Below are 21,378 nucleotides of genomic sequence, written 5' to 3'. Positions count from 1 at the left end.
AGCAGCAGACACAGTACAGTGCGGTAGTTCACGGCTGTGGCTACCTCTGTGTCGGCACTCGGCAGCCCGTCCATAATTGTATATACCAGTGACCTAACCGTGGTTTTTTTTTCTTTCTTTATACATACATACTAGTTACGAGTATACTATCTCTTTATCAACCAGTCTATATATTAGCAGCAGACACAGTACAGTGCGGTAGTTCACAGCTGTGGCTACCTCTGTGTCGGCACTCGGCAGCCCGTCCATAATTGTATATACCACCTAACCGTGGTTTTTTTTTCTTTCTTTATACATACATACTAGTTACGAGTATACTATCTCTTTATCAACCAGTCTATATATTAGCAGCAGACACAGTACAGTGCGGTAGTTCACGGCTGTGGCTACCTCTGTGTCGGCACTCGGCAGCCCGTCCATAATTGTATATACCACCTAACCGTGGTTTTTTTTTCTTTCTTTATACATACATACTAGTTACGAGTATACTATCTCTTTATCAACCAGTCTATATATTAGCAGCAGACACAGTACAGTGCGGTAGTTCACGGCTGTGGCTACCTCTGTGTCGGCACTCGGCAGCCCGTCCATAATTGTATACTAGTATCCAATCCATCCATCTCCATTGTTTACCTGAGGTGCCTTTTAGTTGTGCCTATTAAAATATGGAGAACAAAAATGTTGAGGTTCCAAAATTAGGGAAAGATCAAGATCCACTTCCACCTCGTGCTGAAGCTGCTGCCACTAGTCATGGCCGAGACGATGAAATGCCAGCAACGTCGTCTGCCAAGGCCGATGCCCAATGGCATAGTACAGAGCATGTCAAAACCAAAACACCAAATATCAGTAAAAAAAGGACTCCAAAACCTAAAATAAAATTGTCGGAGGAGAAGCGTAAACTTGCCAATATGCCATTTACCACACGGAGTGGCAAGGAACGGCTGAGGCCCTGGCCTATGTTCATGGCTAGTGGTTCAGCTTCACATGAGGATGGAAGCACTCAGCCTCTCGCTAGAAAACTGAAAAGACTCAAGCTGGCAAAAGCACCGCAAAGAACTGTGCGTTCTTTGAAATCCCAAATCCACAAGGAGAGTCCAATTGTGTCGGTTGCGATGCCTGACCTTCCCAACACTGGACGTGAAGAGCATGCGCCTTCCACCATTTGCACGCCCCCTGCAAGTGCTGGAAGGAGCACCCGCAGTCAAGTTCCTGATAGTCAGATTGAAGATGTCAGTGTTGAAGTACACCAGGATGAGGAGGATATGGGTGTTGCTGGCGCTGGGGAGGAAATTGACCAGGAGGATTCTGATGGTGAGGTGATTTGTTTAAGTCAGGCACCCGGGGAGACACCTGTTGTCCGTGGGAGGAATATGGCCGTTGACATGCCAGGTGAAAATACCAAAAAAATCAGCTCTTCGGTGTGGAGGTATTTCACCAGAAATGCGGACAACAGGTGTCAAGCCGTGTGTTCCCTTTGTCAAGCTGTAATAAGTAGGGGTAAGGACGTTAACCACCTCGGAACATCCTCCCTTATACGTCACCTGCAGCGCATTCATAATAAGTCAGTGACAAGTTCAAAAACTTTGGGTGACAGCGGAAGCAGTCCACTGACCAGTAAATCCCTTCCTCTTGTAACCAAGCTCACGCAAACCACCCCACCAACTCCCTCAGTGTCAATTTCCTCCTTCCCCAGGAATGCCAATAGTCCTGCAGGCCATGTCACTGGCAAGTCTGACGAGTCCTCTCCTGCCTGGGATTCCTCCGATGCATCCTTGCGTGTAACGCCTACTGCTGCTGGCGCTGCTGTTGTTGCCGCTGGGAGTCGATGGTCATCCCAGAGGGGAAGTCGTAAGCCCACTTGTACTACTTCCAGTAAGCAATTGACTGTTCAACAGTCCTTTGCGAGGAAGATGAAATATCACAGCAGTCATCCTACTGCAAAGCGGATAACTGAGTCCTTGACAACTATGTTGGTGTTAGACGTGCGTCCGGTATCCGCCGTTAGTTCACAGGGAACTAGACAATTTATTGAGGCAGTGTGCCCCCGTTACCAAATACCATCTAGGTTCCACTTCTCTAGGCAGGCGATACCGAGAATGTACACGGACGTCAGAAAAAGACTCTCCAGTCTCCTAAAAAATGCAGTTGTACCCAATGTCCACTTAACCACGGACATGTGGACAAGTGGAGCAGGGCAGGGTCAGGACTATATGACTGTGACAGCCCACTGGGTAGATGTATGGACTCCCGCCGCAAGAACAGCAGCGGCGGCACCAGTAGCAGCATCTCGCAAACGCCAACTCTTTCCTAGGCAGGCTACGCTTTGTATCACCGCTTTCCAGAATACGCACACAGCTGAAAACCTCTTACGGCAACTGAGGAAGATCATCGCGGAATGGCTTACCCCAATTGGACTCTCCTGTGGATTTGTGGCATCGGACAACGCCAGCAATATTGTGTGTGCATTAAATATGGGCAAATTCCAGCACGTCCCATGTTTTGCACATACCTTGAATTTGGTGGTGCAGAATTTTTTAAAAAACGACAGGGGCGTGCAAGAGATGCTGTCGGTGGCCAGAAAAATTGCGGGACACTTTCGGCGTACAGGCACCACGTACAGAAGACTGGAGCACCACCAAAAACTACTGAACCTGCCCTGCCATCATCTGAAGCAAGAAGTGGTAACGAGGTGGAATTCAACCCTCTATATGCTTCAGAGGTTGGAGGAGCAGCAAAAGGCCATTCAAGCCTATACAATTGAGCACGATATAGGAGATGGAATGCACCTGTCTCAAGTGCAGTGGAGAATGATTTCAACGTTGTGCAAGGTTCTGATGCCCTTTGAACTTGCCACACGTGAAGTCAGTTCAGACACTGCCAGCCTGAGTCAGGTCATTCCCCTCATCAGGCTTTTGCAGAAGAAGCTGGAGGCATTGAAGAAGGAGCTAAAAGGGAGCGATTCCGCTAGGCATGTGGGACTTGTGGATGCAGCCCTTAATTCGCTTAACAAGGATTCACGGGTGGTCAATCTGTTGAAATCAGAGCACTACATTTTGGCCACCGTGCTCGATCCTAGATTTAAAGCCTACCTTGGATCTCTCTTTCCGGCAGACACAGGTCTGCTGGGGTTGAAAGACCTGCTGGTGACAAAATTGTCAAGTCAAGCGGAACGCGACCTGTCAACATCTCCTCCTTCACATTCTCCCGCAACTGGGGGTGCGAGGAAAAGGCTCAGAATTCCGAGCCCACCCGCTGGCGGTGATGCAGGGCAGTCTGGAGCGACTGCTGATGCTGACATCTGGTCCGGACTGAAGGACCTGACAACGATTACGGACATGTCGTCTACTGTCACTGCATATGATTCTCTCAACATTGATAGAATGGTGGAGGATTATATGAGTGACCGCATCCAAGTAGGCACGTCACACAGTCCGTACTTATACTGGCAGGAAAAAGAGGCAATTTGGAGGCCCTTGCACAAACTGGCTTTATTCTACCTAAGTTGCCCTCCCACAAGTGTGTACTTCGAAAGAGTGTTTAGTGCCGCCGCTCACCTTGTCAGCAATCGGCGTACGAGGTTACATCCAGAAAATGTGGAGAAGATGATGTTCATTAAAATGAATTATAATCAATTCCTCCGCGGAGACATTGACCAGCAGCAATTGCCTCCACAAAGTACACAGGGAGCTGAGATGGTGGATTCCAGTGGGGACGAATTGATAATCTGTGAGGAGGGGGATGTACACGGTGATATATCGGAGGGTGAAGATGAGGTGGACATCTTGCCTCTGTAGAGCCAGTTTGTGCAAGGAGAGATTAATTGCTTCTTTTTTGGGGGGGGTCCAAACCAACCCGTCATATCAGTCACAGTCGTGTGGCAGACCCTGTCACTGAAATGATGGGTTGGTTAAAGTGTGCATGTCCTGTTTTGTTTATACAACATAAGGGTGGGTGGGAGGGCCCAAGGACAATTCCATCTTGCACCTCTTTTTTCTTTTCTTTTTCTTTGCATCATGTGCTGATTGGGGAGGGTTTTTTGGAAGGGACATCCTGCGTGACACTGCAGTGCCACTCCTAGATGGGCCCGGTGTTTGTGTCGGCCACTAGGGTCGCTAATCTTACTCACACAGTCAGCTACCTCATTGCGCCTCTTTTTTTCTTTGCGTCATGTGCTGTTTGGGGAGGGTTTTTTGGAAGGGCCATCCTGCGTGACACTGCAGTGCCACTCCTAGATGGGCCCGGTGTTTGTGTCGGCCACTAGGGTCGCTAATCTTACTCACACAGCTACCTCATTGCGCCTCTTTTTTTCTTTGCGTCATGTGCTGTTTGGGGAGGGTTTTTTGGAAGGGACATCCTGCGTGACACTGCAGTGCCACTCCTAGATGGGCCCGGTGTTTGTGTCGGCCACTAGGGTCGCTTATCTTACTCACACAGCGACCTCGGTGCAAATTTTAGGACTAAAAATAATATTGTGAGGTGTGAGGTATTCAGAATAGACTGAAAATGAGTGTAAATTATGTTTTTTGAGGTTAATAATACTTTGGGATCAAAATGACCCCCAAATTCTATGATTTAAGCTGTTTTTTAGTGTTTTTGGAAAAAAACACCCGAATCCAAAACACACCCGAATCCGACAAAAAAAATTCGGTGAGGTTTTGCCAAAACGCGTTCGAACCCAAAACACGGCCGCGGAACCGAACCCAAAACCAAAACACAAAACCCGAAAAATTTCAGGCGCTCATCTCTAAGCGGAATAGATTTTAATTAACAATGAAAATATCAACACTCCTACGTTTCTCCGTACAATCTCTATAAATGATTATATATGTATATATTTGTTATAAATGAAATGTGATAGGCTATGTTGCCGATAGTTTTATATATAGAGTCTATTTGTACACTGATGAATATATAAAATGTCAGGTATGGTGATTAAAACCTGGTCCATTAACAGCACAAAACACCTGCTGATTAACTAATTGAGACACCTGTGAACAAGCACCTGAGAATCTGCAATTACAATGTTTCTATGATTGGTCACCCTGGAGCTTAAATAGAGCTCTTCCCTTCACTGCTTTACCTTCTGATGAAACCGTGGTTTGATTTTCACGGAGAAACGCGTTAAGGACATCTCACGCTGCTGATTTTCCCTGAGATCCACACAAGCACAGCACCACAGTCCGGACTCCAGCAGACGGCTAATAGCCGCAGCTCTACAGCGGCGAACGGCGCCCTCCCTCCCCGGTGAACTGAGCAAAATACCGCCGCTCCCACCAACCACAAACGGATTCCGCATGCTGACTGCCAGCCTCACATGAGACCGCAAGGAATAAGTGGTGAGCACAAAACTGTCTGGCGGTCGGGGGAGGTAGTAGCATAGCGCCAATCGAAGCTACAGCTAAACACTCACCATCCAGTGAACAGTACCCACTTTTCCTAAAACAATTTGGGACTTTATACTCTGTTTAGAGCGAACCAGTTATACTGGTCTTTCGGCTGTGGACTTCTGTGCAATCTATAATTGGGATACAGCATATGGCAGCGTGTAAATACTATCAGCAGTGAGAATAATTCTTTTAAGAAAGTATGCATTGCATTTTTTTATGCTTTTAATATATGCGATTGAATAAAATGTTTATATAGTAACAATTGATATCTAGCGCTCTCTTGTGATATTGTATGTCTCACAATTACCTTAGTTCCAGACAATGCCATTTGGCCTCATCCACAGCATCGAGGGTGTTCACCAAGGTCATGGCATAGATGATGCTCCTCCGCATGCAGGGAGTGAACATAATTCCATATCTGGACGATCTCCTGATAAAAGCATCTTCCAGGGAGAGGCTGTTGCAGAGTATTGCTCTCTCAACTCACCTACTCCAGGATCATGGGTGGATCCTGAACCTTCCAAAGTCACATTTGGAGTCGACAAGGAGACTGCCCTTCCTGGGGATGATACTCGACACGGAAGTGCAGAGGGTGTTTCTACCAGTGGAGAAAGCGTTGGTGATCCAATCAATGGTCCAGGTCTTGAAGCCAGCCCGGGTATCGGTTCATCAGTGCATTCGCCTTCTGGGAAAGATGGTAGCCTCCTACGAGGCTCTGCAGTACAGAAGATTCCATGCAAGGTTCTTCCAGCTGGATCTCCTGGACAAGTGGTCCGGATCACATCTTCACATGCACCAGCGGATACGCCTGTCGCCAAAAGCCAGAATTTCACTCCTTTGGTGGCTGCAGACTTCTCCCCTACTTGAGGGCCGCAGGTTCGGGATTCAGAATTGGATCCTTCTAACCACGGATGCAAGTCTAAAAGGTTGGGGAGCAGTCACCCAAGGGGAAAACTTCCAAGGAAAATGGTCAAATCAGGAAACCATCCTTCCAATAAACGTTATGGAACTAAGGGCCATATACAACGACCTTCTACAAGCGGCACATCTTCTGCGAGAGCAAGCCATTCAGGTTCAGTTGGACAATGTCACGGCAGTGTCCTACATAAACAGGCAGGGCAGAACGAAGAGCAGAGCTGCAATGTCAGAGGTAACAAGAATCCTCCTCTGGGCAGAAAGACATGCGGTGGCGCTGTCTGCGATCTTCATTCCGGGGTAGACAACTGGGAAGCGGACTTCCTCAGCAGACACGATCTCCATCCAGAAGAATGGGGCCTCCAACCGGAGGTATTCGCAGAGGTAACAAGCCGATGGGGTGTACCTCAGATAGACATGATGGCCTCTCGCCTCAATCAGAAGTTCGGAGGTACTGTTCCAGGTCAAGGGATCCACAAGCAGTGGCGGTGGATGCCCTGGTAACTCCGTCGGTGTTCCAGTCAGTGTATGTGTTCCCTCCACTTCCACTCATCCCAAGGATTTTCAAACTAATAAAAAGAACAAGAGTTCAGGCGATCCTTCATTGCTCTGGACTGGCCAAGAAGGGCTTGGTATGCGGCTCTTCTGGAATTACTGCTGGAGGATCCGAGGACTTTTCCTCTTCGCGAGGACCTTCTACAACAGGGGCCGTTCGCCTATCAAGACTTACCGCGGCTACGTTTGACGAGATGGAGGTTGAATGCCAGATCTTAGCTCGGAAAAGCATTCGGAACAAAGTCATTCCTACTCTGATTCAAGCTAGGAAGGGTGTAACGTCTAAGCATTACCTTTGAATCTGGACAAAGTATGTGTCTTGGTGTGAATCCAAGAAGTTTCCTACGGTGGAGTTTCAACTAGGACAGTTTCTCCTCTTTCTGCAAGCAGGTGTGGATGTGGGCCTACGCTTGGGCTCCATAAAGATCCAGATTTCGGCCTTGTCCATTTTCTTCCAGAAACAATTGGCTGCTCTCTCTGAGGTTCAGACATTCTTGAAAGGAGTTCAGCACATCCAACCACCCTTTGTGCCTCCTACGGCACCTTGGGATCTTAATGTGGTGCTGCAGTTCCTGCAATCGGATTGGTTCGAACCTTAACAGGAGGTGGACATAAAGTTTCTTTCTTGGAAGGCGGTCACACTGTTGGCATTGGCATTTGCAAGACGTGTGTCAGAATTGGGGACATTGTCGCACAAGAGGCCCCTACTTGATTTTCCATGAGAATAGAGCTGAGCTCAGAACGTGTCAAAAATTTCCTCCAAAGGTTGTGTCGGCTTTTCATAGCAACCAACCTATTGTGGTGCCAGTGGCTACTGACACCTCAATTACCTCAAAGTCCTTGGATGTTGTGAGGGCTTTGAAGATATATGTGAAGAGAACTTCTCGTCACAGGAAGTCGGACGCACTATTTGTCCTTTATGATCCCAACAAGATTGGGTGTCCTGCTTCTAAGCAGACGATTTTTTGCTCGATCAGGTAACTATCCAGCATGCTTATTCTATGGCAGGATGGCCGATTCCAAGATCTGTTAAGGCCCACTCTACTCGTAAGGTGGGTTCTTCCTGGGCGGCTGCCCGGGGTGTCTCGGCTTTACAGCTTTGCCGAGCAACTACTTGCTCAGGGTCGAATTTGTTTGCTAAGTTCTACAAGTTCGATACTTTGGCCGCTGAGGACCTTAAGTTTGGACAATCTGTTCTGCAGGAACCTCGGTACTCTCCCTCCCATACTGGGAGCTTTAGTACATCCCCATGGTACTAAATGGAACCCCAGCATCCTCTAGGACGTAAGAGAAAATAGGATTTTATATATCTACCGGTAAATCCTTTTCTCGTAGTCCGTAGAGGATGCTGGGTGCTCGCCCAGTGCTTCGTACTCCTGCATTGTTACTTGATTAAGTATTGTTGGTTCAGTCGTTGCTGAATCGGTTCAAGTTGGTTAGCTTGGCTTTCCTTTTGTTGTGTGTGAGCTGGTGTGAATCTCACCACTATCTGTATATTTCCTTCTCTCGGAGTATGTCCGTCTCCTCGGGCACAGTTTCTAGACTGAGTCTGATAGGAGGGGCATAGAGGGAGGAGCCAGCCCACACTATTAAACTCTTAAAGCGCCCATGGCTCCTAGTGGACCCGTCTATATCCCATGGTACTAAATGGAGACCCAGCATCCTCTATGGACTATGAGAAAATAAGAATTTACTTACCGATAATTCTATTTCTCATAGTCCGTAGTGGATGCTGGGGACTCCGAAAGGACCATGGGGAATAGCGGCTCCGCAGGAGACTGGGCACATCTAAAGAAAGCTTTAGGACTATCTGGTGTGCACTGGCTCCTCCCCCTATGACCCTCCTCCAAGCCTCAGTTAGGATACTGTGCCCGGACGAGCGTACACAATAAGGAAGGATCTTGAATCCCGGGTAAGACTCTTACCAGCCACACCAATCACACCGTACAACTTGTGATCTGAACCCAGTTAACAGCATGATAACAGAAGGAGCCTCTGAAAAGATGGCTCATAACAACAAAAAACCCGATTTTTGTAACAATAACTATGTACAAGTAATGCAGACAATCCGCACTTGGGATGGGCGCCCAGCATCCACTACGGACTATGAGAAATAGAATTATCGGTAAGTAAATTCTTATTTTCTCTAACGTCCTAGTGGATGCTGGGGACTCCGAAAGGACCATGGGGATTATACCAAAGCTCCCAAACGGGCGGGAGAGTGCGGATGACTCTGCAGCACCGAATGAGAGAACTCCAGGTCCTCCTCAGCCAGGGTATCAAATTTGTAGAATTTAGCAAACGTGTTTGCCCCTGACCAAGTAGCAGCTCGGCAAAGTTGTAAAGCCGAGACCCCTCGGGCAGCCGCCCAAGATGAGCCCACTTTCCGTGTGGAATGGGCTTTTACAGATTTTGGCTGTGGCAGGCCTGCCACAGAATGTGCAAGCTGAATTGTACTACAAATCCAACGAGCAATCGTCTGCTTAGAAGCAGGAGCACCCAGCTTGTTGGGTGCATACAGGATAAACAGCGAGTCAGATTTTCTGACTCCAGCCGTCCTGGAAACATATATTTTCAGGGCCCTGACTACGTCCAGCAACTTGGAATCCTCCAAGTCCCTAGTAGCCGCAGGCACCACAAATAGGTTGGTTCAGGTGAAACGCTGAAACCACCTTAGGGAGAAACTGAGGACGAGTCCTCAATTTCGCCCTGTCCGAATGGAACATCAGATAAGGGCTTTTTCAGGATAAAGCCGCCAATTCTGACACGCGCCTGGCCCAGGCCCGGGCCAACAGCATGACCACTTTCCATGTGAGATATTGTAACTCCACAGATTTAAGTGGTTCAAACCAATGTGACTTTTGGAACCCAAAACTACATTGAGATCCCAAAGTGCCACTGGAGGCACAAAAGGAGGCTGTATATGCAGTACCCCTTTTACAAACATCTGAACTTCAGGGACTGAAGCTAGTTCTTTTTGGAAGAAAATTGACAGGGCCGAAATTTGAACCTTAATGGACCCCAATTTCAGGCCCATAGACACTCCTGTTTGCAGTAAATGTAGGAATCGACCCAGTTGAATTTCCACCGTCGGGCCTTACTGGCCTCGCACCACGCAACATATTTTCGCCAATTGCGGTGATAATGTTTTTGCGGTTACATCCTTCCTGGCTTTGATCAGGATAGGGATGACTTCATCCGGAATGCCCTTTTTCCTTCAGGATCCGGCGTTCAACCGCCATGCCGTCAAACGCAGCCGCGGTAAGTCTTGGAACAAGACAGGGTCCTTGCTGGAGCAGGTCCCTTCTTAGAGGTAGAGGCCACGGATCCTCCGTGAGCATCTCTTGAAGTTCCGGTTACCAAGTCCTTCTTGGCCAATCCGGAGCCACGAATATAGTGCTTACTCCTCACCATCTTATCAATCTCAGTACCTTGGGTATGAGAGGCAGAGGAGGGAACACATACCCTGACTGGTACACCCACGGTGTTACCAGAGCGTCTACAGCTATTGCCTGAGGGTCCCTGGACCTGGCGCAATACCTGTCGAGTTTTTCCTAACGGTTTATATTCATGTGGAAGACTTCTGGGTGAAGTCCCCACTCTCCCGGGTGGAGGTCGTGCTGAGGAAGTCTGCTTCCCAGTTGTCCACTCCCGGAATGAATACTGCTGACAGTGCTATCCCATGATTTTCCGCCCAGCGAAGAATCCTTGCAGCTTCTGCCATTGCTCCCCTGCTTCTTGTGCCACCCTGTCTGTTTACGTGGGTGACTGCCGTGATGTTGTCCGACTGGATCAACACCGGCTGACCTTGAAGCAGAGGTCTTGCTAAGCTTAGAGCATTGTAAATGTCCCTTAGCTTCAGGATATTTATGTGAAGTGATGTCTCCAGGCTTGACCATAAGTCCTGGATATTCCTTCCCTGTGTGACTGCTCCCCAGCCTCGCAGGCTGGCATCCGTGGTTACCAGGACCCAGTCCTGAATGCCGAATCTGCGGCCCTCTAGAAGATGAGCACTCTGCAACCACCACAGGAGGGACACCCTTGTCCTTGGTGACAGGGTTATCCGCTGATGCATCTGAAGATGCGACCCGGACCATTTGTCCAGCAGATCCCACTGGAAAGTTCTTGCGTGGAATCTGCCGAATGGGATTGCTTCGTAGGAAGCCACCATTTTACCCAGAACCCTTGTGCATTGATGCACTGAGACTTGGCTCGGTTTTAGGAGGTTCCTGACTAGCTCGGATAACTCCCTGGCTTTCTCCTCCGGGAGAAACACCTTTTTCTGGACTGTGTCCAGGATCATCCCTAGGAACAGAAGACAAGTCGTCGGAACCAGCTGCGATTTTGGAATATTGAGAATCCAACCGTGCTGCAGCAACACTACCTGAGATAGTGCTACACCGACCTCCAACTGTTCCCTGGATCTTACCCTTATCAGGGAATCGTCCAAGTAAGGGATAACTAAAATTCCCTTTCTTTGAAGGAATATCATCATTTCGGCCATTACCTTGGTAAAGACCCGGGGTGCCGTGGACCATCCATACGGCAGCGTCTGAACTGATAGTGACAGTTCTGTACCATAAACCTGAGGTACCCTTGGTGAGAAGGGTAAATTTTGACATGAAGGTAAGCATCCTTGATGTCCCGAGACATCATGTAGTCCCCTTCTTCCAGGTTCGCAATCACTGCTCTGAGTGACTCAATCTTGAATTTGAACCTCTGTATGTAAGTGTTCAAAGATTTTAGATTTAGAATCGGTTTCACCGAGCCGTCCGGCTTCGGTACCACAACAGTGTGGAATAATACCCCGTTCCCTGTTGCAGGAGGGGTATATTGATTATCACCTGCTGGGAATACAGCTTGTGAATGGCTTCCAAAACTGTCTCCCTGTCAGAAGGAGACATCGGTAAAGCCGACTTTAGGAAACGGCGAGGGGGAGACGTCTCGAATTCTAATTTGTACCCCTGAGATATCACCTGAAGGATCCAGGGGTCTACTTGCGAGTGAGCCCACTGCGCGCTGAAATTCATTGCGACGGGCCCTCCCACCGTGCCTGATTCTGCTTGTAAAGCCCCAGCGTATACTGAGGGCTTGGCAGAGGCGGGAGAGGGTTTCTGTTCCTGGGAACTGGCTGATTTCTGCAGCCTTTTTCCTCTTCTGTCACGGGGCAGAAATGAGGAACCTTTTGCCCGCTTATCCACGAAAAGACTGCGCCTGATAATACGGCGTCTTCTCATGTTGAGAGGCGACCTGGGGTACAAACGTGGATTTCCCAGCTGTTGCCGTGGCCACCAGGTCTGAAAGACCGACCCCAAATAACTCCTCCCCTTAATAAGGCAATACTTCCAAATGCCGTTTGGAATACGCATCACCTGACCACTGACGTGTCCATAACCCTCTACTGGTAGAAATGGACAACGCACTTAGACTTGATGCCAGTCGGCAAATATTCCGCTGTGCATCACGCATATATAGAAATGCATCTTTCAAATGCTCTATAGGCAAAAATATATTGTCCCTATCTAGGGTATCAATATTTTCAGTCAGGGAATCCGACCACGCCAACCCAGCACTGCACATCCAGGCTGAGGCGATTGCTGGTCGCAGTATAACACCAGTATGTGTGTAAATACATTTTAGGATACCCTCCTGCTTTCTATCAGCAGGATCCTTAAGGGCGGCCATCTCAGGAGAGGGTAGAGCCCTTACAAGCGTGTGAGCGCTTTATCCACCCTAGGGGGTGTTTCCCAACGCACCCTAACCTCTGGCGGGAAAGGATATAATGCCAATAACATTTTAGAAATTGTTATCGGGGGAAACCCACGCATCATCACACACCTCATTTAATTTCTCAGATTTAGGAAAACTACAGGTAGTTTTTCCTCACCGAACATAATACCCCTTTTTTTGGTGGTACTCGTATTATCAGAAATGTGTAAAACATTTTTCATTGCCTCGATCATGTAATGTGTGGCCCTACTGGAAGTCACATTTGTCTCTTCACCGTCGACACTGGAGTCAGTATCCGTGTCGGCGTCTATATCTGCCATCTGAGGTAACGGGCGCTTTATAGCCCCTGACGGCCTATGAGACGTCTGGACAGGCACAAGCTGAGTAGCCGGCTGTCTCATGTCAACCACTGTCTTTTATACAGAGCTGACACTGTCACGTAATTTCTTCCAACAGTTCATCCACTCAGGTGTCGACCCCCTAGGGGGTGACATCACTATTACAGGCAATCTGCTCCGTCTCCACATCATTTTTCTCCTCATACATGTCGACACAAAAGTACCGACATACAGCACACACACAGGGAATGCTCTGATAGAGGACAGGACCCCACTAGCCCTTTGGGGAGACAGAGGGAGAGTTTGCCAGCACACACCAGAGCGCTATATATATACAGGGATAACCTTATATAAGTGTTTTTCCCCTTATAGCTGCTGTATAGTTAATACTGCGCCTAATTTGTGCCCCCCCTCTCTTTTTTAACCCTTTCTGTAGTGTAGTGACTGCAGGGGAGAGCCAGGGAGCTTCCCTCCAACGGAGCTGTGAGGGAAAATGGCGCCAGTGTGCTGAGGAGATAGGCTCCGCCCACTTATCGGCGGCCTTATCTCCCGTTTTTTTTAATGTATTTTGGCAGGGGTTAAATGCATCCATATAGCCCAGGAGCTATATGTGATGCATTTTTTGCCATCCAAGGTGTTTATTATTGCGTCTCAGGGCGCCCCCCCCAGCGCCCTGCACCCTCAGTGACCGGAGTGTGAAGTGTGCTGAGAGCAATGGCGCACAGCTGCAGTGCTGTGCGCTACCTTGTTGAAGACAGGACGTCTTCTGCCGCCGATTTTCCGGACCTCTTCTGCCTTCTGGCTCTGTAAGGGGGCCGGCGGCGCGGCTCTGGGACCCATCCAAGCTGGGCCTGTGATCGTCCCTCTGGAGCTAATGTCCAGTAGCCCAAGAAGCCCAATCCACTCTGCACGCAGGTGAGTTCGCTTCTTCTCCCCTTAGTCCCTCGATGCAGTGAGCCTGTTGCCAGCAGGTCTCACTGAAAATAAAAAACCTAAACTAAAACTTTCACTAAGAAGCTCAGGAGAGCCCCTAGTGTGCACCCTTCTCGTTCGGGCACAGAGATCTAACTGAGGCTTGGAGGAGGGTCATAGGGGGAGGAGCCAGTGCACACCAGATAGTCCTAAAGCTTTCTTTAGATGTGCCCAGTCTCCTGCGGAGCCGCTATTCCCCATGGTCCTTTCGGAGTCCCCAGCATCCACTAGGACGTTAGAGAAAAGGATTTCCCGGTAGGTATATAAAATCCTATTTTCTGCTGTTTCATATAGCGTGTCACAAATAGTGTTTCTCCTGTTTCATATAGCGTGTCACAAATAGTGTTTCTCCTGTTTCATATAGCATGTAACAAGTAGTGTTTCTGTTGTGTCATATAGATTGTCACAAGTAGTGTATCTCCTGTCTGTGTCATATAGTGTGTCACAAGTAGTGTTTGTGCTGTGTCATATAGCGTGTCACAAGTAGTGTTTCTCTTGCCATATAGCGTGTCACAAGTAGTGTATCTGCTATCTGTGCCATATAGCGTGTCACAAGCAGTGATTCCCTTGCCATGTAGTGTTTTTCTTGCCATATAACGTGTCACAAGTAGTGTTTCTGCTGTCTGTGTCATATAGTGTGTCACAAGTAGTGTATCTGCTGTCTGTGTCATATAGCGTGTCACAAGTAGTGTTTCTCTTGCCATATAGCGTGTCACAAGCAGTGATTCCCTTGCCATGTAGTGTTTTTCTTGCCATATAACGTGTCACAAGTAGTGTTTCTGCTGTCTGTGTCATATAGTGTGTCACAAGTAGTGTATCTGCTGTCTGTGTCATATAGTGTCACAAGTAGTGTATCTGCGATCTGTGCCATATAGCTTGTCACAAGTAGTGTTTCTCTTGCCATATAGCTTGTCACAAGTAGTGTATCTGCTATCTGTGTCATATAGCATGTCACAAGTAGTGTATCTGCTGTGTCATATAGTCTGTCACAAGTAGTGTTTCTCTTGCCATATAGTGTTTAACAAGTAGTGTTTTTCTTGCCATATAATGTCACAAGTAGTGTTTCTGCTGTCTGTGCCATATAGCTTGTCACAAGTAGTGTTTCTGCTGCATGTGCCATATAGCGTGTCACAAGTAGTGTTTCTGCTGTGCCATATAGCATGTCACAAGTAGTGTATCTGCTGTCTGTATCATATAGCGTGTCACAAGTAGTGTATCTGCTGTCTGCGTCATAGCATGTCACAAGTAGTGTATCTGCTGTCTGTATCATATAGCGTGTCACAAGTAGTTTCTGAAAAAATTACCTTGGATGTTCTTTCCTTATCTAGACAGACAAATTCTCTAAAATATTTTTGGGGCTATTCCATCCCCTAACTAAATGGGTTCTGCCCATCCCACCCAACAATCTGTTGGTCTTTGCGCTCTCTCTGTTTTTCATTCAGTCTTGGTTATTACCGTCATACTAATAACTGAATCCCCAAACACCACATCCAGCCATTTTTGGCATATTTACTCCACCTGTCCCCAGTTATTTAGCTGCCTGCCCCTGGCTTCACTGTTATATTCACCCCAAACTTCACTGGCCCAACAAATGCCTGTTTAGTGAGTCCCAAACCCCTCTCTCCGTGTTGTCTATGGATCTCTGTATTACTAGCTGTGCAATTAGATCCAGATTCCATAATCCAAAGGGCAGATCACTCACATCCAGAGTAGCAGTATATATCCTCAAATGGCGGATCCAGGAGTGCATACATAAAACCAGATATATGCTGGCTGTCAATAGCAAGCATGGAAATCCTATTGTCAATCACTGTCTCACTTGTTAAATCTGGTTTAACAATAGCTGTACACATTAAGCTCCCATTTCACACAACTTGATCCTTAAAGCGAGTTCACACGGTAGAGATGTGTGCTGAGCGATCTAGCACAGACCACTCAGCACACATCTCTCCCCTCGCTCAGCACACAGCGTGATGTGTGGTGAGCGGAGGCGGTGGGACGGGGGGTACGATCACTTCAAACAGCGGTGAAGTGAGCGACCTGACTAGATTGTGCCTGCATGCAGGCACAATCTAGAACCGGCACCCTATTAATAATCAGAATCAGTGCACAGTGGTGAAGGCTCAGAGGAGCATTACAAAGTGTCTGCTCCTTAGGGGGTCTATTCATGAAGCAGTGGAAAGAGTGGAGAAGTGAGCCAGTGGAGAAGTTGCCCATGGCAAACAATCAGCTGCTCCGTACAATTGTATAGTATGCAAAGTATAAATGTTACTTCAATGCTGATTGGTAGCCATAGGCAACTTCTCCACTGGCTCACTTCTCCACACTTTTCACTGTTTCATGAATAGACCCCTTGATCACGTGACTGTGGTTGCCTTTGGTAGTCATGGTAATCAGATGACACTGCAGATTTATAAATCATTAGTAGCAGCCACAACAAACCATGGACAAATTGTAAATTCCAAAATATCTTTGTATGTCTTATCTGCATGTAATGCTTATTCGTACGTTGTAACCAATGTAATTCGCCCAACATGGCTGCCTCGCCTAGTGCTCTGTGTAGAATGAAAAATGCATGGTTCTGAGGAACGTACAATGACCTTGCCTGGTATTTCTAACATTTCCATTATGTGTTATCAGCGTGGTGCAAATGTGGCGGAACAAAGACATAGGTTGCCGGTACCCTGTACCGCCAGATCATCTCTCCGCTACCATTTTTTGCGCATGCGCCACCAAGCAAGTTACTGTGCTCGGAAACGTGACACCTCCCAGCTCCTCCTATTTTTTCTAAGCCAGGGCTGCCATGAGTGTGACGCTGACAACATGGGCGGGATTTAATTCTATTCACCCCTTTCCACACCCGTTCTGTTTCTGCCCTCAAGGACATTGTATCATTATTTCAGCTCGCTACCCTCGGAGTAGCGAGGCATCCAACCCTTTACACAGCTAAACTTGATTACTATGGGCGCAATATGCATGATAACGGAGATCTTTTTAGAAAAGAAATTGGGCGTGATATATCATTTGAATCTCACCCCATGACTTCACATCACGCTCCCTACCCTGGCGAGAAGAGGACCGTGTTTCGCAGTTCTTTACTCTGTTGCAGTGCTGCCTTGGCCTTCCCATTAGTGTTCGGGAAACTCAGAAGCTGCCAGACGGGACCTGCTGTGTGGTGCTCGGTACCATGGTGCGTTGCAGAGTATCAGTCAGAGGCTCACAGGCAGTTCAGCATTATTTGTCATTGTGTGGCTGCACTTGCCCTGCTTTATTTAGTGTGTAAGTGACTGAGTGTCTTTCAAAAGACAAAGTTGCTCTCTGAATCCTGCCTATTCTGTTATATATTATCATTATTATATATTACCATGAATCTGATGAGAAAAAATGTAGTGACGCGGGAGATAAATCCTCAAAAGGGGGCCTTATCATGTGACCACTCCCCCTAGTGTCATGTGGCCACGCCCATAGTGACACATGACCACACCCATTTTCAGCACGTGTCTGGCGCAAGCACTCAGTACCACTAAGAAAAAATTTCTACTTGCACCGCTCGTCGTCATTTCCAAGCATTGCCTACTCTGCCCAGCGGTAATCCTATCCAATGCTCCTAAAATGGCTGCCTCTCACTGATCCTTCATATGTAGGTTGAATAATCCTTGCAACTGATGACCCTAAATGGCTGTCACACCCTGTTACCTCCCATGGTCTCTGTATTCCATGCAAGCTTTATTTATGTCCATAGTTTCTGTACTGTATTATGTTCATACTATCTGTTAAACTCCGTAAGTCCTACTGGAGAGAGAGAGCATTATATAAATAAGATTATTATTATCATTATTATTTCTAACAGCCTGCCTAGTGAATTATATAATAAAAAAAAAAAAAAAAAAAAACATTTTTCATGGGATTGCTACTTTATTTAGTATATATAATATAGAATGACTGTGCCTATGTAACCCTTTATATTTTTATTTCTTGACAGGTCAAATTCCAAAATCCTATTCCTGTGAAAACTCAAATGGATTCATATTAATATCAATAAAAACAGTACAATTGGTTTTGTCCTAACTACTTATAAAGTTGTAATGCCTGTTCATGTCTATACTGTGAACATCTCAAGGGAAAAACTATGATATTAAAGTTGACTACATAGCATAGTGAATAAATCATCATCATTATCAACAACACTCAGTATATTTACATTTGAATGTTTTAATATGCAGTCATGGTAAAATGCTAATGTGTGATTTATATATGTGCATATAGTTAATTATCATCATGTTCTTACCAAGTCCTAAACTTTGATCCATCTGAAACTTTATGACTAACAGACCTTACTGTAATTGTTCTCTGTATAAGTTTAACGGTCTCTTACATGGTATTTAATTTTGGCCCACTCTTTACTAGAGATGAGCGGGTTCGGTTCCTCTGAATCCGAACCCGCCCGAACTTCATGTTTTTTTTTACACGGGTCCGAGCGACTCGGATCTTCCCGCCTTGCTCGGTTGACCCGAGCGCGCCCGAACGTCATCATCACGCTGTCGGATTCTCGCGAGGCTCGGATTCTATCGCGAGACTCGGATTCTATATAAGGAGCCGCGCGTCGCCGCCATTTTCACACGTGCATTGAGATTGATAGGGAGATGACGTGGCTGGCGTCCTCTCCGTTTAGAAATAGATAGGAGAGTGAGAGTGAGACACTTCATTTACTGGAGCTTAGGAGGAGTACTCAGAGAGTGCAGAATTTTGCTGATAGTAGTTAGTTAGTTATACTAGTGACTGACCAGTGAGACCACCAGTGCAGTTTTATTATTATTTAATATAATCCGTTCTCTGCCTGAAAAAAACGATACACAGTGACTCAGTCACATACCATATCTGTGCTCAGCCCAGTGTGCTGCATCATCTATGTATAATATCTGACTGTGCTCACACAGCTTAATTGTGGGGGAGACTGGGGAGCAGTTGTTATAGGTTATAGCAGGAGCCAGGAGTACATATTAAACAGTGCACACTTTTGCTGCCAGAGTTTCACTGCGACTGACCAGTGACCTGACCACACTGACCACCAGTATATTGTGATTGTCTGCCTGAAAAAGTTAAACACTCGTCGTGTGACTTGTGTGGTGTTTTTTGATTCTATAAAAAACTCATTCTGCTGACAGACAGTGTCCAGCAGGTCCGTCATTATATAATATATACCTGTCCGGCTGCAGTAGTGATATATATATATTTTTTATATCATTATTTATCATCCAGTCTATACTAGCAGCAGACACAGTACGGTAGTTCACGGCTGTAGCTACCTCTGTGTCGGCACTCGGCAGTCCATCCATAATTGTATACCACCTACCCGTGTTTTTTTTTTCTTTCTTCTTTATACATACTACATCTCATTATCATCCAGTCTATATTAGCAGCAGACACAGTACAGTACGGTAGTCCACGGCTGTAGCTATCTCTGTGTCGGCACTCGGCAGTCCATCCATAATTGTATACCACCACCTACCCGTGGTTTTTTTTCTTTCTTCTTTATACATACTACATCTCATTATCATCCAGTCTATATTAGCAGCAGACACAGTACGGTAGTCCACGGCTGTAGCTACCTCTGTGTCGGCACTCGGCAGTCCATCCATAATTGTATACCACCTACCCGTGGTTTTTTTTCTTTCTTCTTTATACATACTACATCTCATTATCATCCAGTCTATATTAGCAGCAGACACAGTACGGTAGTCCACGGCTGTAGCTACCTCTGTGTCGGCACTCGGCAGTCCATCCATAATTGTATACCACCTACCCGTGGTTTTTTTTTCTTTCTTCTTTATACATACTACATCTCATTATCATCCAGTCTATATTAGCAGCAGACACAGTACGGTAGTCCACGGCTGTAGCTACCTCTGTGTCGGCACTCGGCAGTCCATCCATAATTGTATACCACCTACCCGTGGTTTTTTTCTTCTTCTTTATACATACTACATCTCATTATCATCCAGTCTATATTAGCAGCAGACACAGTACGGTAGTCCACGGCTGTAGCTACCTCTGTGTCGGCACTCGGCAGTCCATCCATAATTGTATACCACCTACCCGTGGTTTTTTTTTTCTTTCTTCTTTATACATACTACATCTCATTATCAACCAGTCTATATTAGCAGCAGACACAGTACGGTAGTCCACGGCTGTAGCTACCTCTGTGTCGGCACTCGGCAGTCCATCCATAATTGTATACCACCTACCCGTGGTTTTTTTTTTCTTTCTTCTTTATACATACTACATCTCATTATCAACCAGTCTATATTAGCAGCAGACACAGTACGGTAGTCCACGGCTGTAGCTACCTCTGTGTCGGCACTCGGCAGTCCATCCATAATTGTATACCACCTACCCGTGGTTTTTTTTTCTTTCTTCTTTATACATACTACATCTCATTATCAACCAGTCTATATTAGCAGCAGACACAGTATGGTAGTCCACGGCTGTAGCTACCTCTGTGTCGGCACTCGGCAGTCCATCCATAATTGTATACTAGTATCCATCCATCTCCATTGTTTACCTGAGGTGCCTTTTAGTTGTGCCTATTAAAATATGGAGAACAAAAATGTTGAGGTTCCAAAATTAGGGAAAGATCAAGATCCACTTCCACCTCGTGCTGAAGCTGCTGCCACTAGTCATGGCCGAGACGATGAAATGCCAGCAACGTCGTCTGCCAAGGCCGATGCCCAATGTCATAGTACAGAGCATGTAAAATCCAAAACACCAAATATCAGTAAAAAAAGGACTCCAAAACCTAAAATAAAATTGTCGGAGGAGAAGCGTAAACTTGCCAATATGCCATTTACCACACGGAGTGGCAAGGAACGGCTGAGGCCCTGGCCTATGTTCATGGCTAGTGGTTCAGCTTCACATGAGGATGGAAGCACTCAGCCTCTCGCTAGAAAAATGAAAAGACTCAAGCTGGCAAAAGCAGTAGCACCGCAAAGAACTGTGCGTTCTTCGAAATCCCAAATCCACAAGGAGAGTCCAATTGTGTCGGTTGCGATGCCTGACCTTCCCAACACTGGACGTAAAGAGCATGCGCCTTCCACCATTTGCACGCCCCCTGCAAGTGCTGGAAGGAGCACCCGCAGTCCAGTTCCTGATAGTCAGATTGAAGATGTCAGTGTTGAAGTACACCAGGATGAGGAGGATATGGGTGTTGCTGGCGCTGGGGAGGAAATTGACCAGGAGGATTCTGATGGTGAGGTGGTTTGTTTAAGTCAGGCACCCGGGGAGACACCTGTTGTCCGTGGGAGGAATATGGCCACTGACATGCCTGGTGAAAATACCAAAAAAATCAGCTCTTCGGTGTGGAAGTATTTCAACAGAAATGCGGACAACAGGTGTCAAGCCGTGTGTTGCCTTTGTCAAGCTGTAATAAGTAGGGGTAAGGACGTTAACCACCTCGGAACATCCTCCCTTATACGTCACCTGCA

The 21,378-nt window shown here is 46.8% G+C and overlaps 1 protein-coding gene across 5 annotated transcripts in view; it reads left to right on the top strand.

Annotated features, from left to right (window-relative positions):
- Positions 1-18,069, top strand: part of LOC135004051 (uncharacterized) — a 154,335-nt gene extending 136,266 nt beyond the window's left edge. For 4 of the 5 annotated variants that reach the window (XM_063951781.1, XM_063951782.1, XM_063951783.1 and 1 more), the window contains one exon: positions 17,880-17,954. In XM_063951781.1, coding sequence (XP_063807851.1) covers positions 17,880-17,930 — 51 coding nt within the window. In that variant the 3' untranslated portion in view covers positions 17,931-17,954. Of the gene's footprint in view, positions 1-17,879 lie in introns of all 5 variants that reach the window. The other variant, XM_063951784.1, reaches the window with a different exon arrangement.
- The last annotated feature ends 3,309 nt before the right edge of the window (positions 18,070-21,378 follow it).

This window comes from Pseudophryne corroboree, chromosome 2 (genome assembly GCF_028390025.1).
Source record: "Pseudophryne corroboree isolate aPseCor3 chromosome 2, aPseCor3.hap2, whole genome shotgun sequence".
Lineage (NCBI taxonomy): Eukaryota > Metazoa > Chordata > Amphibia > Anura > Myobatrachidae > Pseudophryne > Pseudophryne corroboree.
The sequence above is the reverse complement of the archived record's forward strand: the minus strand, read 5'-3'. Positions and strand labels throughout refer to the sequence as shown.